The 15372-nt window shown below is 41.8% G+C and overlaps 1 protein-coding gene across 3 annotated transcripts in view; it reads left to right on the top strand.

Moving 5' to 3' along the window:
* LPA (lipoprotein(a)) overlaps nucleotides 1-15372 on the top strand; it is a 132751-nt gene that overhangs the window by 55716 nt on the left and 61663 nt on the right. For all 3 annotated transcript variants that reach the window (XM_031667557.1, XM_031667559.1, XM_031667558.1), the window contains 4 exons: nucleotides 7537-7718; nucleotides 8949-9108; nucleotides 12017-12174; nucleotides 13406-13565. In XM_031667557.1, coding sequence (XP_031523417.1) covers nucleotides 7537-7718; nucleotides 8949-9108; nucleotides 12017-12174; nucleotides 13406-13565 — 660 coding nt within the window. The remainder of the gene's footprint in view (nucleotides 1-7536; nucleotides 7719-8948; nucleotides 9109-12016; nucleotides 12175-13405; nucleotides 13566-15372) is intronic.

The following is a 15372-nucleotide window of genomic DNA, read 5'->3' as shown; positions in this document are numbered from 1 at the left end:
ATCCTCTCCAGCACCTGTTGTTTCCTGACTTTTGAATGATCGCCATTCTAACTGGTGTGAGATGGTATCTCATTGTGGTTTTGATTTGCATTTCTCTGATGGCCAGTGATGATGAGCATTTTTTCATGTGTTTGTTGGCTGTATGAATGTCTTCTTTTGAGAAATGTCTGTTCATATCCTTTGCCCACTTTTTGATGGGGTTGTTTGTTTTTTTCTTGTAAATTTGTTTGAGTTCTTTGTAGGTTCTGGATATTAGCCCTTTGTCAGATGAGTAGATTGCAAAAATGTTCTCCCATTCTGTAGGTTGCCTGTTCACTCTGATGGTAGTTTCTTTTGCTGTGCAGAAGCTCTTTAGTTTAATGAGATCCCATTTGTCAATTTTGGCTTTTGCTGCCGTTGCTTTTGGTGTTTTAGACATGAAGTCTTTGCCCATGCCTATGTCCTGAATGGTACTACCTAGGTTTTCCTCTAGGATTTTTATGGTGTTAGGTCTAACATTTAAGTCTCTAATCCATCTTGAATTAATTTTCGTATAAGGAGTAAGGAAAGGATCCAGTTTCAGCTTTCTACTTATGGCTAGCCAATTTTCCCAGCACCATTTATTAAATAGGGAATCCTTTCCCCATTTCTTGTTTTTCTCAGGTTTGTCAAAGATCAGATGGCTGTAGATGTGTGGTATTATTTCTGAGGACTCTGTTCTGTTCCATTGGTCTATATCTCTGTTTTGGTACCAGTACCATGCTGTTTTGGTTACTGTAGCCTTGTAGTATAGTTTGAAGTCAGGTAGCGTGATGCCTCCAGCTTTATTCTTTTGACTTAGGATTGTCTTGGAGATGCGGGCTCTTTTTTGGTTCCATATGAACTTTAAAGCAGTTTTTTCCAATTCTGTGAAGAAACTCATTGGTAGCTTGATGGGGATGGCATTGAATCTATAAATTACCTTGGGCAGTATGGCCATTTTCACGATATTGATTCTTCCTATCCATGAGCATGGCATGTTCTTCCATTTGTTTGTGTCCTCTTTTATTTCACTGAGCAGTGGTTTGTAGTTCTCCTTGAAGAGGTCCTTTACATCCCTTGGAAGTTGGATTCCTAGGTATTTTATTCTCTTTGAAGCAATTGTGAATGGAAGTTCATTCATGATTTGGCTCTGTGTTTGTCTGTTATTGGTGTATAAGAATGCTTGTGATTTTTGCACATTAATTTTGTATCCTGAGACTTTGCTGAAGTTGCTTATCAGCTTAAGGAGATTTTGGGCTGAGACAATGGGGTTTTCTAAATATACAATCATGTCATCTGCAAAGAGGGACAATTTGACTTCTTCTTTTCCTAACTGAATACCCTTGATTTCTTTCTCTTGCCTGATTGCCCTAGCCAGAACTTCCAACACTATGTTGAATAGGAGTGGTGAGAGAGGGCATCCCTGTCTTGTGCCAGTGTTCAAAGGGAATTTTTCCAGTTTTTGCCCATTCAGTATGATATTGGCTGTGGGTTTGTCATAAATAGCTCTTATTATTTTGAGGTACGTTCCATCAATACCGAATTTATTGAGTGTTTTTAGCATGAAGGGCTGTTGAATTTTGTCAAAAGCCTTTTCTGCATCTATTGAGATAATCATGTGGTTCTTGTCTTTGGTTCTGTTTATATGCTGGATTATGTTTATTGATTTGCGAATGTTGAACCAGCCTTGCATCCCAGGGATGAAGCCCACTTGATCATGGTGGATAAGCTTTTTGATGTGTTGTTGAATCCGGTTTGCCAGTATTTTATTGAGGATTTTTGCATCGATGTTCATCAGGGATATTGGTCTAAAATTCTCTTTTTTTGTTGTATCTCTGCCAGGCTTTGGTATCAGGATGATGTTGGCCTCATAAAATGAGTTAGGGAGGATTCCCTCTTTTTCTATTGATTGGAATAGTTTCAGAAGGAATGGTACCAACTCCTCCTTATACCTCTGGTAGAATTCAGCTGTGAATCCATCTGGTCCTGGACTTTTTTTGGTTGGTAGGCTATTAATTGTTGCCTCAATTTCAGAGCCTGCTATTGGTCTATTCAGGGATTCAACTTCTTCCTGGTTTAGTCTTGGAAGAGTGTAAGTGTCCAGGAAATTATCCATTTCTTCTAGGTTTTCCAGTTTATTTGCGTAGAGGTGTTTATAGTATTCTCTGATGGTAGTTTGTATTTCTGTGGGGTCGGTGGTGATATCCCCTTTATCATTTTTAATTGCGTCGATTTGATTCTTCTCTCTTTTCTTCTTTATTAGTCTTGCTAGTGGTCTGTCAATTTTGTTGATCTTTTCAAAAAACCAACTCCTGGATTCACTGATTTTTTGGAGGGTTTTTTGTGTCTCTATCTCCTTCAGTTCTGCTCTGATCTTAGTTATTTCTTGCCTTCTGCTAGCTTTGGAATGTGTTTGCTCTTGCTTCTCTAGTTCTTTTAATTGCGATGTTAGAGTGTCAATTTTTGATCTTTCCTGCTTTCTCTTGTGGGCATTTAGTGCTATAAATTTCCCTCTGCACACTGCTTTAAATGTGTCCCAGAGATTCTGGTATGTTGTATCTTTGTTCTCATTGGTTTCAAAGAACATCTTTATTTCTGCCTTCATTTCGTTATGTACCCAGTAGTCATTCAGGAGCAGGTTGTTCAGTTTCCATGTAGTTGAGCGGTTTTGATTGAGTTTCTTAGTCTTGAGTTCTAGTTTGATTGCACTGTGGTCTGAGAGACAGTTTGTTATAATTTCTGTTCTTGTACATTTGCTGAGGAGTGCTTTACTTCCAATTATATGGTCAATTTTGGAGTAAGTACGATGTGGTGCTGAGAAGAATGTATATTCTGTTGATTTGGGGTGGAGAGTTCTATAGATGTCTATTAGGTCTGCTTGCTGCAGAGATGAGTTCAATTCCTGGACATCCTTGTTAACTTTCTGTCTCGTTGATCTGTCTAATGTTGACAGTGGAGTGTTGAAGTCTCCCATTATTATTGTATGGGAGTCTAAGTCTCTTTGTAAGTCTCTAAGGACTTGCTTTATGAATCTGGGTGCTCCTGTATTGGGTGCATATATATTTAGGATAGGTAGCTCTTCCTGTTGAATTGATCCCTTTACCATTATGTAATGGCCTTCTTTGTCTCTTTTGATCTTTGATGGTTTAAAGTCTGTTTTATCAGAGACTAGGATTGCAACCCCCGCTTTTTTTTGTTCTCCATTTGCTTGGTAAATCTTCCTCCATCCCTTTATTTTGAGCCTATGTATGTCTCTGCGTGTGAGATGGGTCTCCTGAATACAGCAGACTGATGGGTCTTGACTCTTTATCCAGTTTGCCAGTCTGTGTCTTTTAATTGGAGCATTTAGTCCATTTACATTTAAGGTTAATATTGTTATGTGTGAACTTGATCCTGCCATTATGATATTAACTGATTATTTTGCTCGTTAGTTGATGCAGTTTCTTCCTAGCCTCGATGGTCTTTACATTTTGGCATGTTTTTGCAATGGCTGGTACCGGTTGTTCCTTTCCATGTTGAGTGCTTCCTTCAGGGTCTCTTGTAAGGCAGGCCTAGTGGTGACAAAATCTCTAAGCATTTGCTTATCTGTAAAGGATTTTATTTCTCCTTCACTTATGAAACTTAGTTTGGCTGGATATGAAATTCTGGGTTTAAAATTCTTTTCTTTAAGAATGTTGAATATTGGCCCCCACTCTCTTCTGGCTTGTAGAGTTTCTGCCGAGAGATCTGCTGTTAGTCTGATGGGCTTCCCTTTGTGGGTAACCCGACCTTTCTCTCTGGCTGCCCTTAAGATTTTTTCCTTCATTTCAACTTTGGTGAATCTGGCAATTATGTGTCTTGGAGTTGCTCTTCTCGAGGAGTATCTTTGTGGCGTTCTCTGTATTTCCTGGATTTGAATGTTGGCCTGCCCTACTAGGTTGGGGAAGTTCTCCTGGATGATATCCTGAAGAGTGTTTTCCAACTTGGTTCCATTTTCCCCCTCACTTTCAGGCACCCCAATCAGACGTAGATTTGGTCTTTTTACATAATCCCATACTTCTTGCAGGCTTTGTTCATTTCTTTTTCTTCTTTTTTCTTTTGGTTTCTCTTCTCGCTTCATTTCATTCATTTGATCCTCAATCGCTGATACTCTTTCTTCCAGTTGATGAAGTCGGTTACTGAAGCTTGTGCATTTGTCACGTATTTCTCGTGTCATGGTTTTCATCTCTTTCATTTCGTTTATGACCTTCTCTGCATTAATTACTCTAGCCGTCAATTCTTCCACTTTTTTTTCAAGATTTTTAGTTTCTTTGCGCTGGGTACGTAATTCCTCCTTTAGCTCTGAGAAATTTGATGGACTGAAGCCTTCTTCTCTCATCTCGTCAAAGTCATTCTCCGTCCAGCTTTGATCCGTTGCTGGCGATGAGCTGCGCTCCTTTGCCGGGGGAGATGTGGTCTTATTTTTTGAATTTCCAGCTTTTCTGCCCTGCTTTTTCCCCATCTTTGTGGTTTTATCTGCCTCTGGTCTTTGATGATGGTGATGTACTGATGGGGTTTTGGTGTAGGTGTCCTTCCTGTTTGATAGTTTTCCTTCTAACAGTCAGGACCCTCAGCTGTAGGTCTGTTGGAGATTGCTTGAGGTTCACTCCAGACCCTGTTTGCCTGGGTATCAGCAGCAGAGGCTGCAGAAGATAGAATATTTCTGAACAGCGAGTGTACCTGTCTGATTCTTGCTTTGGAAGCTTCCTCTCAGAGGTGTACTCCACCCTGTGAGGTGTGGGGTGTCAGACTGCCCCTAGTGGGGGATGTCTCCCAGTTAGGCTACTCAGGGGTCAGGGACCCACTTGAGCAGGCAGTCTGTCCGTTCTCAGATCTCAGCCTCCGTGTTGGGAGATCCACTGCTCTCTTCAAAGCTGTCAGACAGAGTCGTTTGCGTCTGCAGAGTTTTCTGCTGCTTTGTTGTTGTTGTTGTTGTTGTGTAGCTGTGCCCTGTCCCCAGAGGTGGAGTCTACAGAGACAGGCAGGTTTCCTTGAGCTGCTGTGAGCTCCACCCAGTTGGAGCTTCCCAGCAGCTTTGTTTACCTACTTAAGCCTCAGCAATGGCGGGCGCCCCTCCCCCAGCCTCGCTGCTGCCTTGCCGGTAGATCACAGACTGCTGTGCTAGCAATGAGGGAGGCTCCGTGGGCGTGGGACCCTCCCGGCCAGGTGTGGGATATGATCTCCTGGTGTGCCTGTTTGCTTAAAGCGCAATATTGGGGTGGGAGTTACCCGATTTTCCAGGTGTTGTGTGTCTCAGTTCCCCTGGCTAGGAAAAGGGATTCCCTTCCCCCTTGCGCTTCCCAGGTGAGGCGATGCCTCGCCCTGCTTCAGCTCTCGCTGGTCGGGCTGCAGCAGCTGACCAGCACCGATCGTCCGGCACTCCCCAGTGAGATGAACCCAGTACCTCAGTTGAAAATGCAGAAATCACCGGTCTTCTGTGTCGCTGGCGCTGGGAGTTGGAGACTGGAGCTGTTCCTATTCGGCCATCTTGCTCCGCCCCCCCAAATTAAGGAACTATTAAAAGGTATATCTTAAATGAAAAATTCACTGGGTGGTCTCCCCATCAGGTGAGTTGTTTCTAGAGAAAGAATTAACTGAAAAATAATTCAATAGAATCTACAGAAATAGCTGCACACATACACACACACACTGGCGCATGTGCACACACACACACACACACACACAGAGGTGTGAATCTTAGAGCCACACAAGCATTGAAACATAGAGAAGTAAAAAGTGTTCATTGAGGAATACATAGCAATGCTCAATGTGTTTTACCCTAATAAGAGCTTTTGTGATATATGATTGAAAAACTGACACAACTAAAGAGAGAAATAGATAAGTCCACACTCCGAGTTAGAGATTTCCTTGATTCTCTCACTATGGTTATAAATCTTTCCCAAACACAACAGGCTAGAACAAATATACAAAAAATTAGACATAATATCTTTGTTCTCAATAAAAACTTCGGCCTATTTAACACTATACCAAACTACAGAATACATGTTAAAGTGTGCGTGGAGCATTCACTGAGGTATACTCTACACGTGGCCTTCCAGCAAGTCTCCGTAGATTTGAAAGAATTAAAGTCATAGAGAGTGTGTCCCTGGACACAACAGAATAGGGTGAGATAAGAATAATGAAAAGTTTGCTGTCTTCTCAAATATTTGGGAGTCATATGGTACATTTCAAAATACTCTTTGGGACAAAGAAGAAATCACTAAGGAATTTAGAAAAGTTTTGAACTGAGTAAGAATATAACACAGTCTATCCAAACTTAGGAGATGCAGTGAATGTCTTTAGGCTTTTACATAACTTTAGATGCTCTTAGGGAAAAACAGAAACATGTAAAAATCAAGATTTCAAACTGCAATTCTCCAAGTGTAGTCTAGAGAAACCTGAGGACCTTTGAGTACCTTCGGAAACAGTCCATGATGTTAAAAGACTTTGCTATGTCAAAAGTAAGATGCTATTGACCCTTTTTACTTTCATTTTCCAACAAAAGAAGAGTGGAGTTTTCTAGTGGTTACATAGTATGTAATGGCATCATGTCTCTGATGGCTAAGAAAATGGGCAGTTGTTGACTTTGTGTGTTAAAAAATTCTCAGTGTTGGTTTCTCATACAATATTCATCTTGTGTTTTGAAAAAGAAAAGCTCTCTGGAATCCCCGACGAACAAAGACTTTGACAGGTGTTGATCTAAGACCACAGCTTAAATATCTAGACCAAAAAAAAAAAAAGAGAAAGAAAAAAGCAAATAAGAGCCAAGGAAAGCTGATGGAGAGAAGTAGTCCAAACCAATGACATTCAGTGAACAAGAAAAGAGACCAACAAGGGAGTAAACCCATGAAACAGAAAGTTGATACTTTGAAAAGATCCATATGATTGACCACAGTCTGGCTAAACAAATGACAGACCAATGAGGGAGCACAACCATTACCATCTGGAGTAACAGGGGAGAGGCGCCACTGGTATAGCATCTTCCAGGTCTGAAAGCTGAAAAGAAGATTTTGAGAACAACTGTAGGTGAATAAATTCAGGAACGTTAATCATGTGGACCAATTCCTGAGGAAGACAACAAATCAGCAAACCAGATGCTGAATAGATTGTGTAGTCCTATAGAGACATACAGAGAGGCTGACAGAGAAATATTTGTACGTGCATAAAACAATCTACAAGACACACTTCAAAATCAATCTCAGTTAATCTGGAGGAACGTATTTCATAGAAGGTGGAAGGAGGGTATTCTGATCCTCTCTTGTACACATTGATGTTTACTCTCAGTTTTCTTATGGAGCATAGATGACTTTGGATGTGTTACAATATGAATGGTAATTTGTCTTTGAGATGTTCACAGTTGTTTAGAAGTTGAGGACCGTTTGTGCATATTAATGGACCTTTAGTGAAAATATTTCAAAGTTGCTTTTTTATACTTTGTTATAGCAAAACTTAGAGAGTACTGGATGCCTCTGTATCTTCTCCCATCTCTGATGACCTGTATTGTTTTGTAATTTGCAGTGGCCTGACCAGGAACTACTGCAGGAATCCAGATGCTGAGATTCGCCCTTGGTGTTATACCATGGATCCCAGTGTCAGGTGGGAGTACTGCAACCTGACACAATGTCTGGTGACAGAATCAAGTGTCCTTGAAACTCTCACAGTGGTCCCAGATCCAAGCACACAGGCTTCTTCTGAAGAAGGTAGGAAGTCTGTGGCCAGACAACCACACCCTAGGACGTTGGGATGAAAAGAATTGCAAAATCTTAGTGATATAGAAGCCTTCTATGCTCACACAATTCCAAGTAGAATGTGGACTCAGGGTCAGCCACTGGGAAGGAACACTCAGCGCCTTCTCTGGGAGAACCAGAGCTGTGATGTTTAATATCCTGTGAGAGGGTGGTGTCTTTAGGAAGGGTGCAGGCCCTCTAGGGCACCAGACTTACCACTCCCCTGGTTATTCATCAGATCATTTTAGTGTCCTAGCCAAAAGGATATTCTAACACTTTGCCAAATTTGTGAAGATTTACCAAGCTCATGATAAACCTTTCCTGATATTTCTTCAAGTAGGCAGTGTTCATTGCATCTTTGGCTTTGCAGTTTCAGAGGAATGTGGTTTTTGAGTCTGTCATCCTTGAGGAACCTAATAAGACTTTTCTTAGTTCCATATACTTCTAGGTCCAGGTAGAAGTACATAGCCAACAAATGCTCCATCGTTCTGGACTACCTCCATCTTAGGCAGGTCCTACACAACTAGGCTTTGATGGGAGGGATCGCTCAGTGTTCTTGCCCCTCCTTCTCATGGAACATATATCTGTGTTGGTCTTTGAGAAGAAGAGTAGCGGATGTCTACTTTGTTGCAATGCAGAATCCTGGGCCAAAGATACCCCCTCCCTCCAAGTGAATAAAATTTTGGCCAGTACCCCTCTCTGAGAGACAATGTGTCTTCGCCTATAAGTCCTAGATGCAGGACTGCTTCCTGCCCCATCTTCAAGAAGCTGAAGGCTTTGGCTCTGGAGCATTAGCAGTCTAGGGAAATGTGTGACGGTTTCATATTTGCCCCCACTGACAGTCAATCACCACCTACAGCCTGCACAGCCTGATGCATAGCAGTCTGGTCTCCTGCCTTATTCTCGGAACACCCAGAAGATGTCTATGCTAAAGAGTAGGCATATGAGTGCAGTTTTGACTGATAGGCACTCTGATCTTTCCTTTGGTGCCCATGTTTTAAAGGAAATCTTTCTAAGAGCTCATTAAAGTTCTACAATGCTATGAATCTTTGGGTTTTATTGGTATGTCCATCTACCTGCTGGTACAGAACAGAGCATGGTAGTCTTTCTCAGAGACAATGGTCCTGTGTCAGTCACAGATTTCTTCTCTTGCTTCTGTGTTCTAGAAATTACTCAGCTTGATTTCTCCTCTTTGAATTTCAGCACCAACGGAGCAAAGTCCCGAGGTCCAGGACTGCTACCATGGTGATGGACAGAGTTATCGAGGCTCATTCTCCACCACTGTCACAGGAAGGACATGTCAGTCTTGGTCCTCTATGACACCACACTGGCATCAGAGGACAACAGAATATTATCCAAATGGGTACTTCCTTGAGTTTTCTTCAAAGAGAGACAGCAGCCCCCTTACATTTCTCTTGGAAGGGCCATGCTTCCAACTAACTTCTTAAGACAAATTTATCTCAGATCTGGAATATTGGGTAGAATGTCTCAGGCTTCTTTCTTCAGGCACAGTGTCTGAAAGGAGAGAAAGGCCAGGCTAGCTCTCTTTTCTCATAGTTGACTGAGGCAGGAAGATATTTGAAGGTGGTGAAGTCTCATGAATAGAAAGCTCAGGAGAACATATGGTCACGTGCTTAGAAATAGCACCATTCCACAATGCCCACTAAAGATCAATTCTATAGTTTAACCAGGGATTTCTGTCATTCTAATCTCCAAGCCCTGAAGTGAAGGTTATGTTAGCCATGTTCATCTTGGGCAACAAGTAAAGGATATCTATGTCAACATCCAGATCTTCCTATCACTTTCTCTTCTAACCTGTACAAACACACTGGGTTCTGAGAACAAGGTATGTGAAGAGCTATGTGTTGCCAGCACATGAGGAGCAAATGTAGGAAGGCAGCTAAGAGTCAGGAAGTATAAAGATTCTGAAGAGTTACACATGCAGGAAGATGGACAGAAACCCAGTTCTGACCATGTCAACATTTCTGCCATGAAGGATTAACAAATACATGGGAAAAGTGTTTTCATAGGTTGGACAACAGACATGATAGGCCTGAGAGAATTGAGAAAGGGAATCAAAGGAGATCAACCATACCATGTCCCTGGTATCCTTCCTGGAGACCCTTGAAGGGCAAGTAGATGGAGCCCAGCTGACCACAGCAGTCTTGCTTAATTGAGGAGAGAGACTGGAGTTTGTGATGCCTCAGGCATCTGACACATTCTAGGCTGGCTAAGAATGAGAAGGGATTTGTGGAGGAAAGGAGTTCCAAGAATACGCACAGAAGTCTTCTCAAGGCTTTGACTAAATACAAAGCTGTGTATGCACAGGGAGAGTTTTCACAAAGACAGAACAATAAAGAAAAGCTAATAGGGAAAGAAAAACTGCAAGGGAACAGTGAGCTCAATGGAGATGCCAGAGCTCACATAGCACTGGAAGATATTTGAGTTCTGACCACTCAGAGGAGAGACACCTCAATGAACATCTTGGGCATTCAGTAGAAGTCAAATAAAGCCGTATTTTGGGAGTAAGATCTTCAGATTCCTAGAAACAAGGTGACTCCAGAAACACTCCAGCAACTCTTCTTCCAAGCCAGTCTAAAAGGATCCAAATTATTTCTAAGTAAATTAACCGCTTTCCAGAAGAAAGTAAACTCAACCCTCCTTAGAGGTAATACAACAACCCTATTGTATTAGGAACGAATACAAGTTGCTCAGTTATATGACATCCCCAGTGTGCAATATCCATTTAAAAATTTACTAGACACAAAAGAAGTTTTCACTGTGATCCATAACTGGGAGAAAAATCACTCAACACAAATAGACCCAGAAATATTAGGAAATATGGCATTGGCAAGAATATTTAAAATATACCTCTGAGAACTGTATTTCAGGAAAATGTCAGCAAAAGCTGACCATGAGAGAAACAAATGCATAATATCAGAAAAAAAAAGAATTGAAGAGCCAAATGGAAGTTTAAAAACTGAGAAAAGGTATACTGTAATTAGGAATTCACTGGATGGCCTTATCATCACTTTAGACATTGTGGTAGGAAAAGTGAACGATAAAATTATTCAAGTAAAGCTAGACAAACCACAAGACAGACACAAATACACATACACACAATGACTGAACCAATTAATCAACGGAGCCTGAAGGACATCTATGAAAACATCCACACATTTAATATATTTGTTAGACTAGTCACAGAAGGAGAGGAAAAAGATGTTGTGACAGAAATTATACTTGAATCCGTGATGGCTGACAAATTTCCAAACATACAGAAAACGAGAAACTCACAGAGTCATGAAGCTCAATGACTCAGGTATAGATTTTTAAAGAGCAAAACTCTGATTTACTGGGGTACATCATAGTTAAATTGTCTGATTTCAAAGCTAAGAAGAAAAAAAAGGGGGTTCCTGTGAACAAACATATTGACAGTTGATCTAAGACCACAACTTAAATATCTAGGCAAGGAAAAGCAAATAAGACCCAAGGAAAGAGGATGGAAGGAAATAATCCAAACCAATGACATTCAGTGAACAAGAAAATAGACCAACAAGGGAGTAAATCCATGAAACAGAAAGTTGGTTCTTTGAAAAGAACCTATGATTGACCACAGTCTGGCTAAACAGACGACAGACCAAAGAGGGAGCACAACCATCACCATCAGGAGTAACAGGGGAGAGGAGCCATTGCTATACCATACTCCAGGTCTGAAAGCTGACAAGAAGATATTGAGAAAAACTATATGAGAATAAATTCATGAATGTAGATCATGTGGATGAATTCCTTAGGTAAACAGTAAATCAGCAAACCAGACACTGAATAGATTGTGTACTCCTACAGAAAGACATTCACATAGCCAGACAGAGAAATATTTGTATGTGCATACAACAATCTACAAGGCACACTTCAAAATCTCTCAGCTAATCCAAAGGAATGTGTTTTGCAGAAGGTGGAAGGAGGGTATTCTGATCCTTTCTTGTACACACTGATGCACATTGATCAATGGGTACGTCTTTGAGTACGTCTCTTGGTTTTCTAATGGAGTATAGATGACTTTGGATGTGTTACAATAAGAATAATGATCTGTCTTTGAAATGTTCACAGTTGTTTAGAAGTTGAGGACCATTTGTGATTGTTATGGGACCTTTAGGAAGAATATTTCAGAGTTGCTTTTTAACACTTTGTTGCAACAAAATGTAAAGGGTGCCTGGTGCCCTTGTATCTTCCCCCATCTCTGGTGACCTGTATTGTTTTATAATTTGCAGTGGCCTGACCAGGAACTACTGCAGGAATCCAGATGCTGAGATTCGCCCTTGGTGTTATACCATGGATCCCAGTGTCAGGTGGGAGTACTGCAACCTGACACAATGTCCAGTGACAGAATCAAGTGTCCTCGCAACGTCCATGGCTGTTTCTGAACAAAGTAAGAAGTCTCTGGTCAGACAACCATACCCTTGGACATTGGGATGAAAAGAGTTGCAAAATCTTAGTGATACAGAAGCCTTCCATGCTGCACGAGAATTCGAATGTGGACTCGGGGTCAGCCAATGGGAAGGAAGCCTCAGTGCCTTCTCTGGGGGAACCAGAGCTGTGATTTTTGGCACCCCGTGACAGGGTGGTGTCTTTAGGAAGTGTGCAGACCTTCTAGGGCACTGAACTTACCACTACGCTGGTTATTCAACAGATCATTTCAGTGTCCTAGTGAAAATGGATATGCTAACATCCTGCCAAATTTGTGATGATTTACCAAGCTCATCGTGAGCCTTTTCTGGTATTTCTTCAAGTAGGCAGTATTTATTGCAAACTTCAGCTTTGCAGTTTCAGAGGAATATGGTTTTTGAGTCTGTCAACCTTGAGAAACCTAATATGAATATACTTAGTTCCATATCCTCCTGGGTCTAGGTAGCAGCACATAGCCAGCAAATGCTCCATCTCCCTGTCTACCTTCATCTTAGGCAAGTGCTGCACATCTAGGCTTTGTTGGAAGGGATCTCTTAGTGTTCTTGCCCCTCCTTCTCATGGAACACGTATCTGTGTTGCTTTTTGTGAAGAAGAGTAGTGGATGTCTACTTCGTTGCAATGCAGGATCCTGGGCCCAAGATTTCCTGCCTTCCCTCCAAGGGAATAAAATTTTGGCCAGTACCCCTCTCTGAGAGACAATGTGTCTTTGCCTGCAAGTCCTAGATGCAGGACTGCTTCCTGCCCCATCTTCCAGCAGCTGAAGGCTTTGGCTTTGGAGGATCAGTGGTCTGGGGAAATGTGTGACAGTTTCATGTCTACCCCCACTGATGATCACCACCTACAGCCTGCACAGCTGGATGCATGGCACTCTGGTCTCCTGCCTTGTTCTCAGGAATACCCCAAACAGATCTTTGCCAAAGAACATGCACGTGAGTACAATTTTGACTGATAGGCACTCTGATCTGTCCTTTGGTGCCCAGGTTTTAAAGAAAATCTTTCTAAAAACTCATTGAAGTTCCAGAATGCTATAGATCTTTGAGTTTTGTTATTGGCACGTCCATCCACCTCCTAATATAGAACAGAGCATGGTCGTCATTTTCAGAGATGACTGTCCTGTTTCTGTCATATATTTTTTTCTCATGCTTCTGTGTCCTGGAAATTATTCAACTTGATTTCTCCTCTTTGAATTTCAGCACCAATGGAGCAAAGCCCCGGGGTCCAGGACTGCTACCATGGTGATGGACAGAGTTATCGAGGTTCATTCTCCACCACTGTCACAGGAAGGACATGTCAGTCTTGGTCCTCTATGACACCACACTGGCATCAGAGGACCATAGAATACTACCCAAATGGGTATGTCTTTGAGTTTTCTCCCAAGAGAAACAGCTGCCCACTTAAATTCCTCCTGGAAGAGACATACTTCCAGCTAACATCTTATGACCAAATTTCTCTCAGACCCAGAATGTTGGACAGAATGTCTCAGGCTTCTTGCTTTGGGCACAGGGTCTGAGAGGAGAGAAATGTCAGGCCAGCTGTTTTTTCTCATAGTTGACAGAAGCAGGAGGATACTTGGAGGTGGTGAGGTCTCATGAATAGAAAGCTCAGAAGAGCATATGACCATGTGCTTAGAAATAGCACCATTCTACAATGCCTACTAAAGACCAGTGCAATAGTTCAACCAGGGAATTCTGTCATTCTAATCTCCAAGCCCTGGAGTGGAGGTTGTGTTTGCCATGTTTGTCTTGGGTAACAAGTGAAGGATATCTATATTGACATTGAGATCTTCCAATCACTTTCTCCTCTAACCTGTACAAACACACTGGGTTGTGAGAACAAGGTGTCTGAAAATCTATGTGTTGCCAGCACATGAGGAGCAAAAGTAGGATGGCAGCTAAGAGTCAGGAAGTGTAGAGATGCTGAAGAGTTACACATTCAGGAAGATGGACAGAAACCCAGGTCTGGCTATGCCAGCCTTTCCTCCATGAAGGACTATCAAATACATGAGAAAACTGTTTTCACAGGTTGGACAACAGATATGGTAGGCTTGAGAGAACTAAGAAAGGGAATCAAAGGAGATCAACCCCATCATTCACTTGTCTTCCTTCCTGGACACAGTGTTGGATTGCAGGACAAGTGGATGGAGCCCAGCTGACCACAGTAGTCTTGCTTAACTGAGGAGAGAGACTGGAGTCTGCGATGCCTCAGGCAGCTGATATGTTCTAGGCTGGCTAAGAATGAGAAGGGGTTTGTGGTGGAAAGGGGCTCTGGGAATACACACAGAAGTCTCCTCAAGTCTTTGGCTAAACACAAAGCTGAGTATGCACAGGGAGAGTTTCCACAAAGAAAGAACAATAAAGAAAAGCTACTTGGAAAAGAACAACTGCAGGGGAGCAGTGAGCTCAATGGAGATGACAGAGCTCACATAGCACTGGGGGATGTTTGAATTCTGACCATTCAGAGGAGAAACGCCTCACTACATTTTGGGCTTTCAGTAGAGACCAAAGAAAGCTGTACTTTGGGATTGGGATCATCTTATTCCTAGAATCAAGGTGACTCCAGAAACACTCCAGCAACCCTTCTTCCAAGCCAGTCTAAAAGGATCCAAATGATCTCCAAGTAAATTAACTACATTCCACAAGACAAAAACTCAACCCCTGCTTAGAGGCAAGGGACAAATACAAGTTGCTCAGTTATATGGCATTCCCATTGCATGACTTCTATTTAAAAATTTAATAGAAACACAAGAAGCTTTCACTGTGATACATAACTGGGAGAAAAATCACTCACCACAAACAAGCCCAGAAATGATAGAATTGATGACATTGGTGAGAACACTTAAAATGCACCTCTGAGAACTGTGTTTCAGGAAAATGTCAGCAAAAGCTGACTATGAGAGAAACAAAAGCAGAATAGCAGGAGAAAAGAAAAGAATTGAAAAGCCAAATGAAAATTAAAGAACTGAGAAAAGGTACACGTCTAATGAAGAACTCACTGGATGACCTTATCGTCACTTTAGATATTACGGTAGGAAAGGTGACCTAGAAAATAATTCAATAGGAGCTACACAGACCACAGGACAGACAGGCAGACCAACAGACAGGCACACAAACACACACACACACACACGCACACACACACACACAAAGACTGAACCCATTAA

This window comes from Papio anubis, chromosome 6, assembly GCF_008728515.1.
Source record: "Papio anubis isolate 15944 chromosome 6, Panubis1.0, whole genome shotgun sequence".
Lineage (NCBI taxonomy): Eukaryota > Metazoa > Chordata > Mammalia > Primates > Cercopithecidae > Papio > Papio anubis.
The sequence above is the reverse complement of the archived record's forward strand: the minus strand, read 5'-3'. Positions and strand labels throughout refer to the sequence as shown.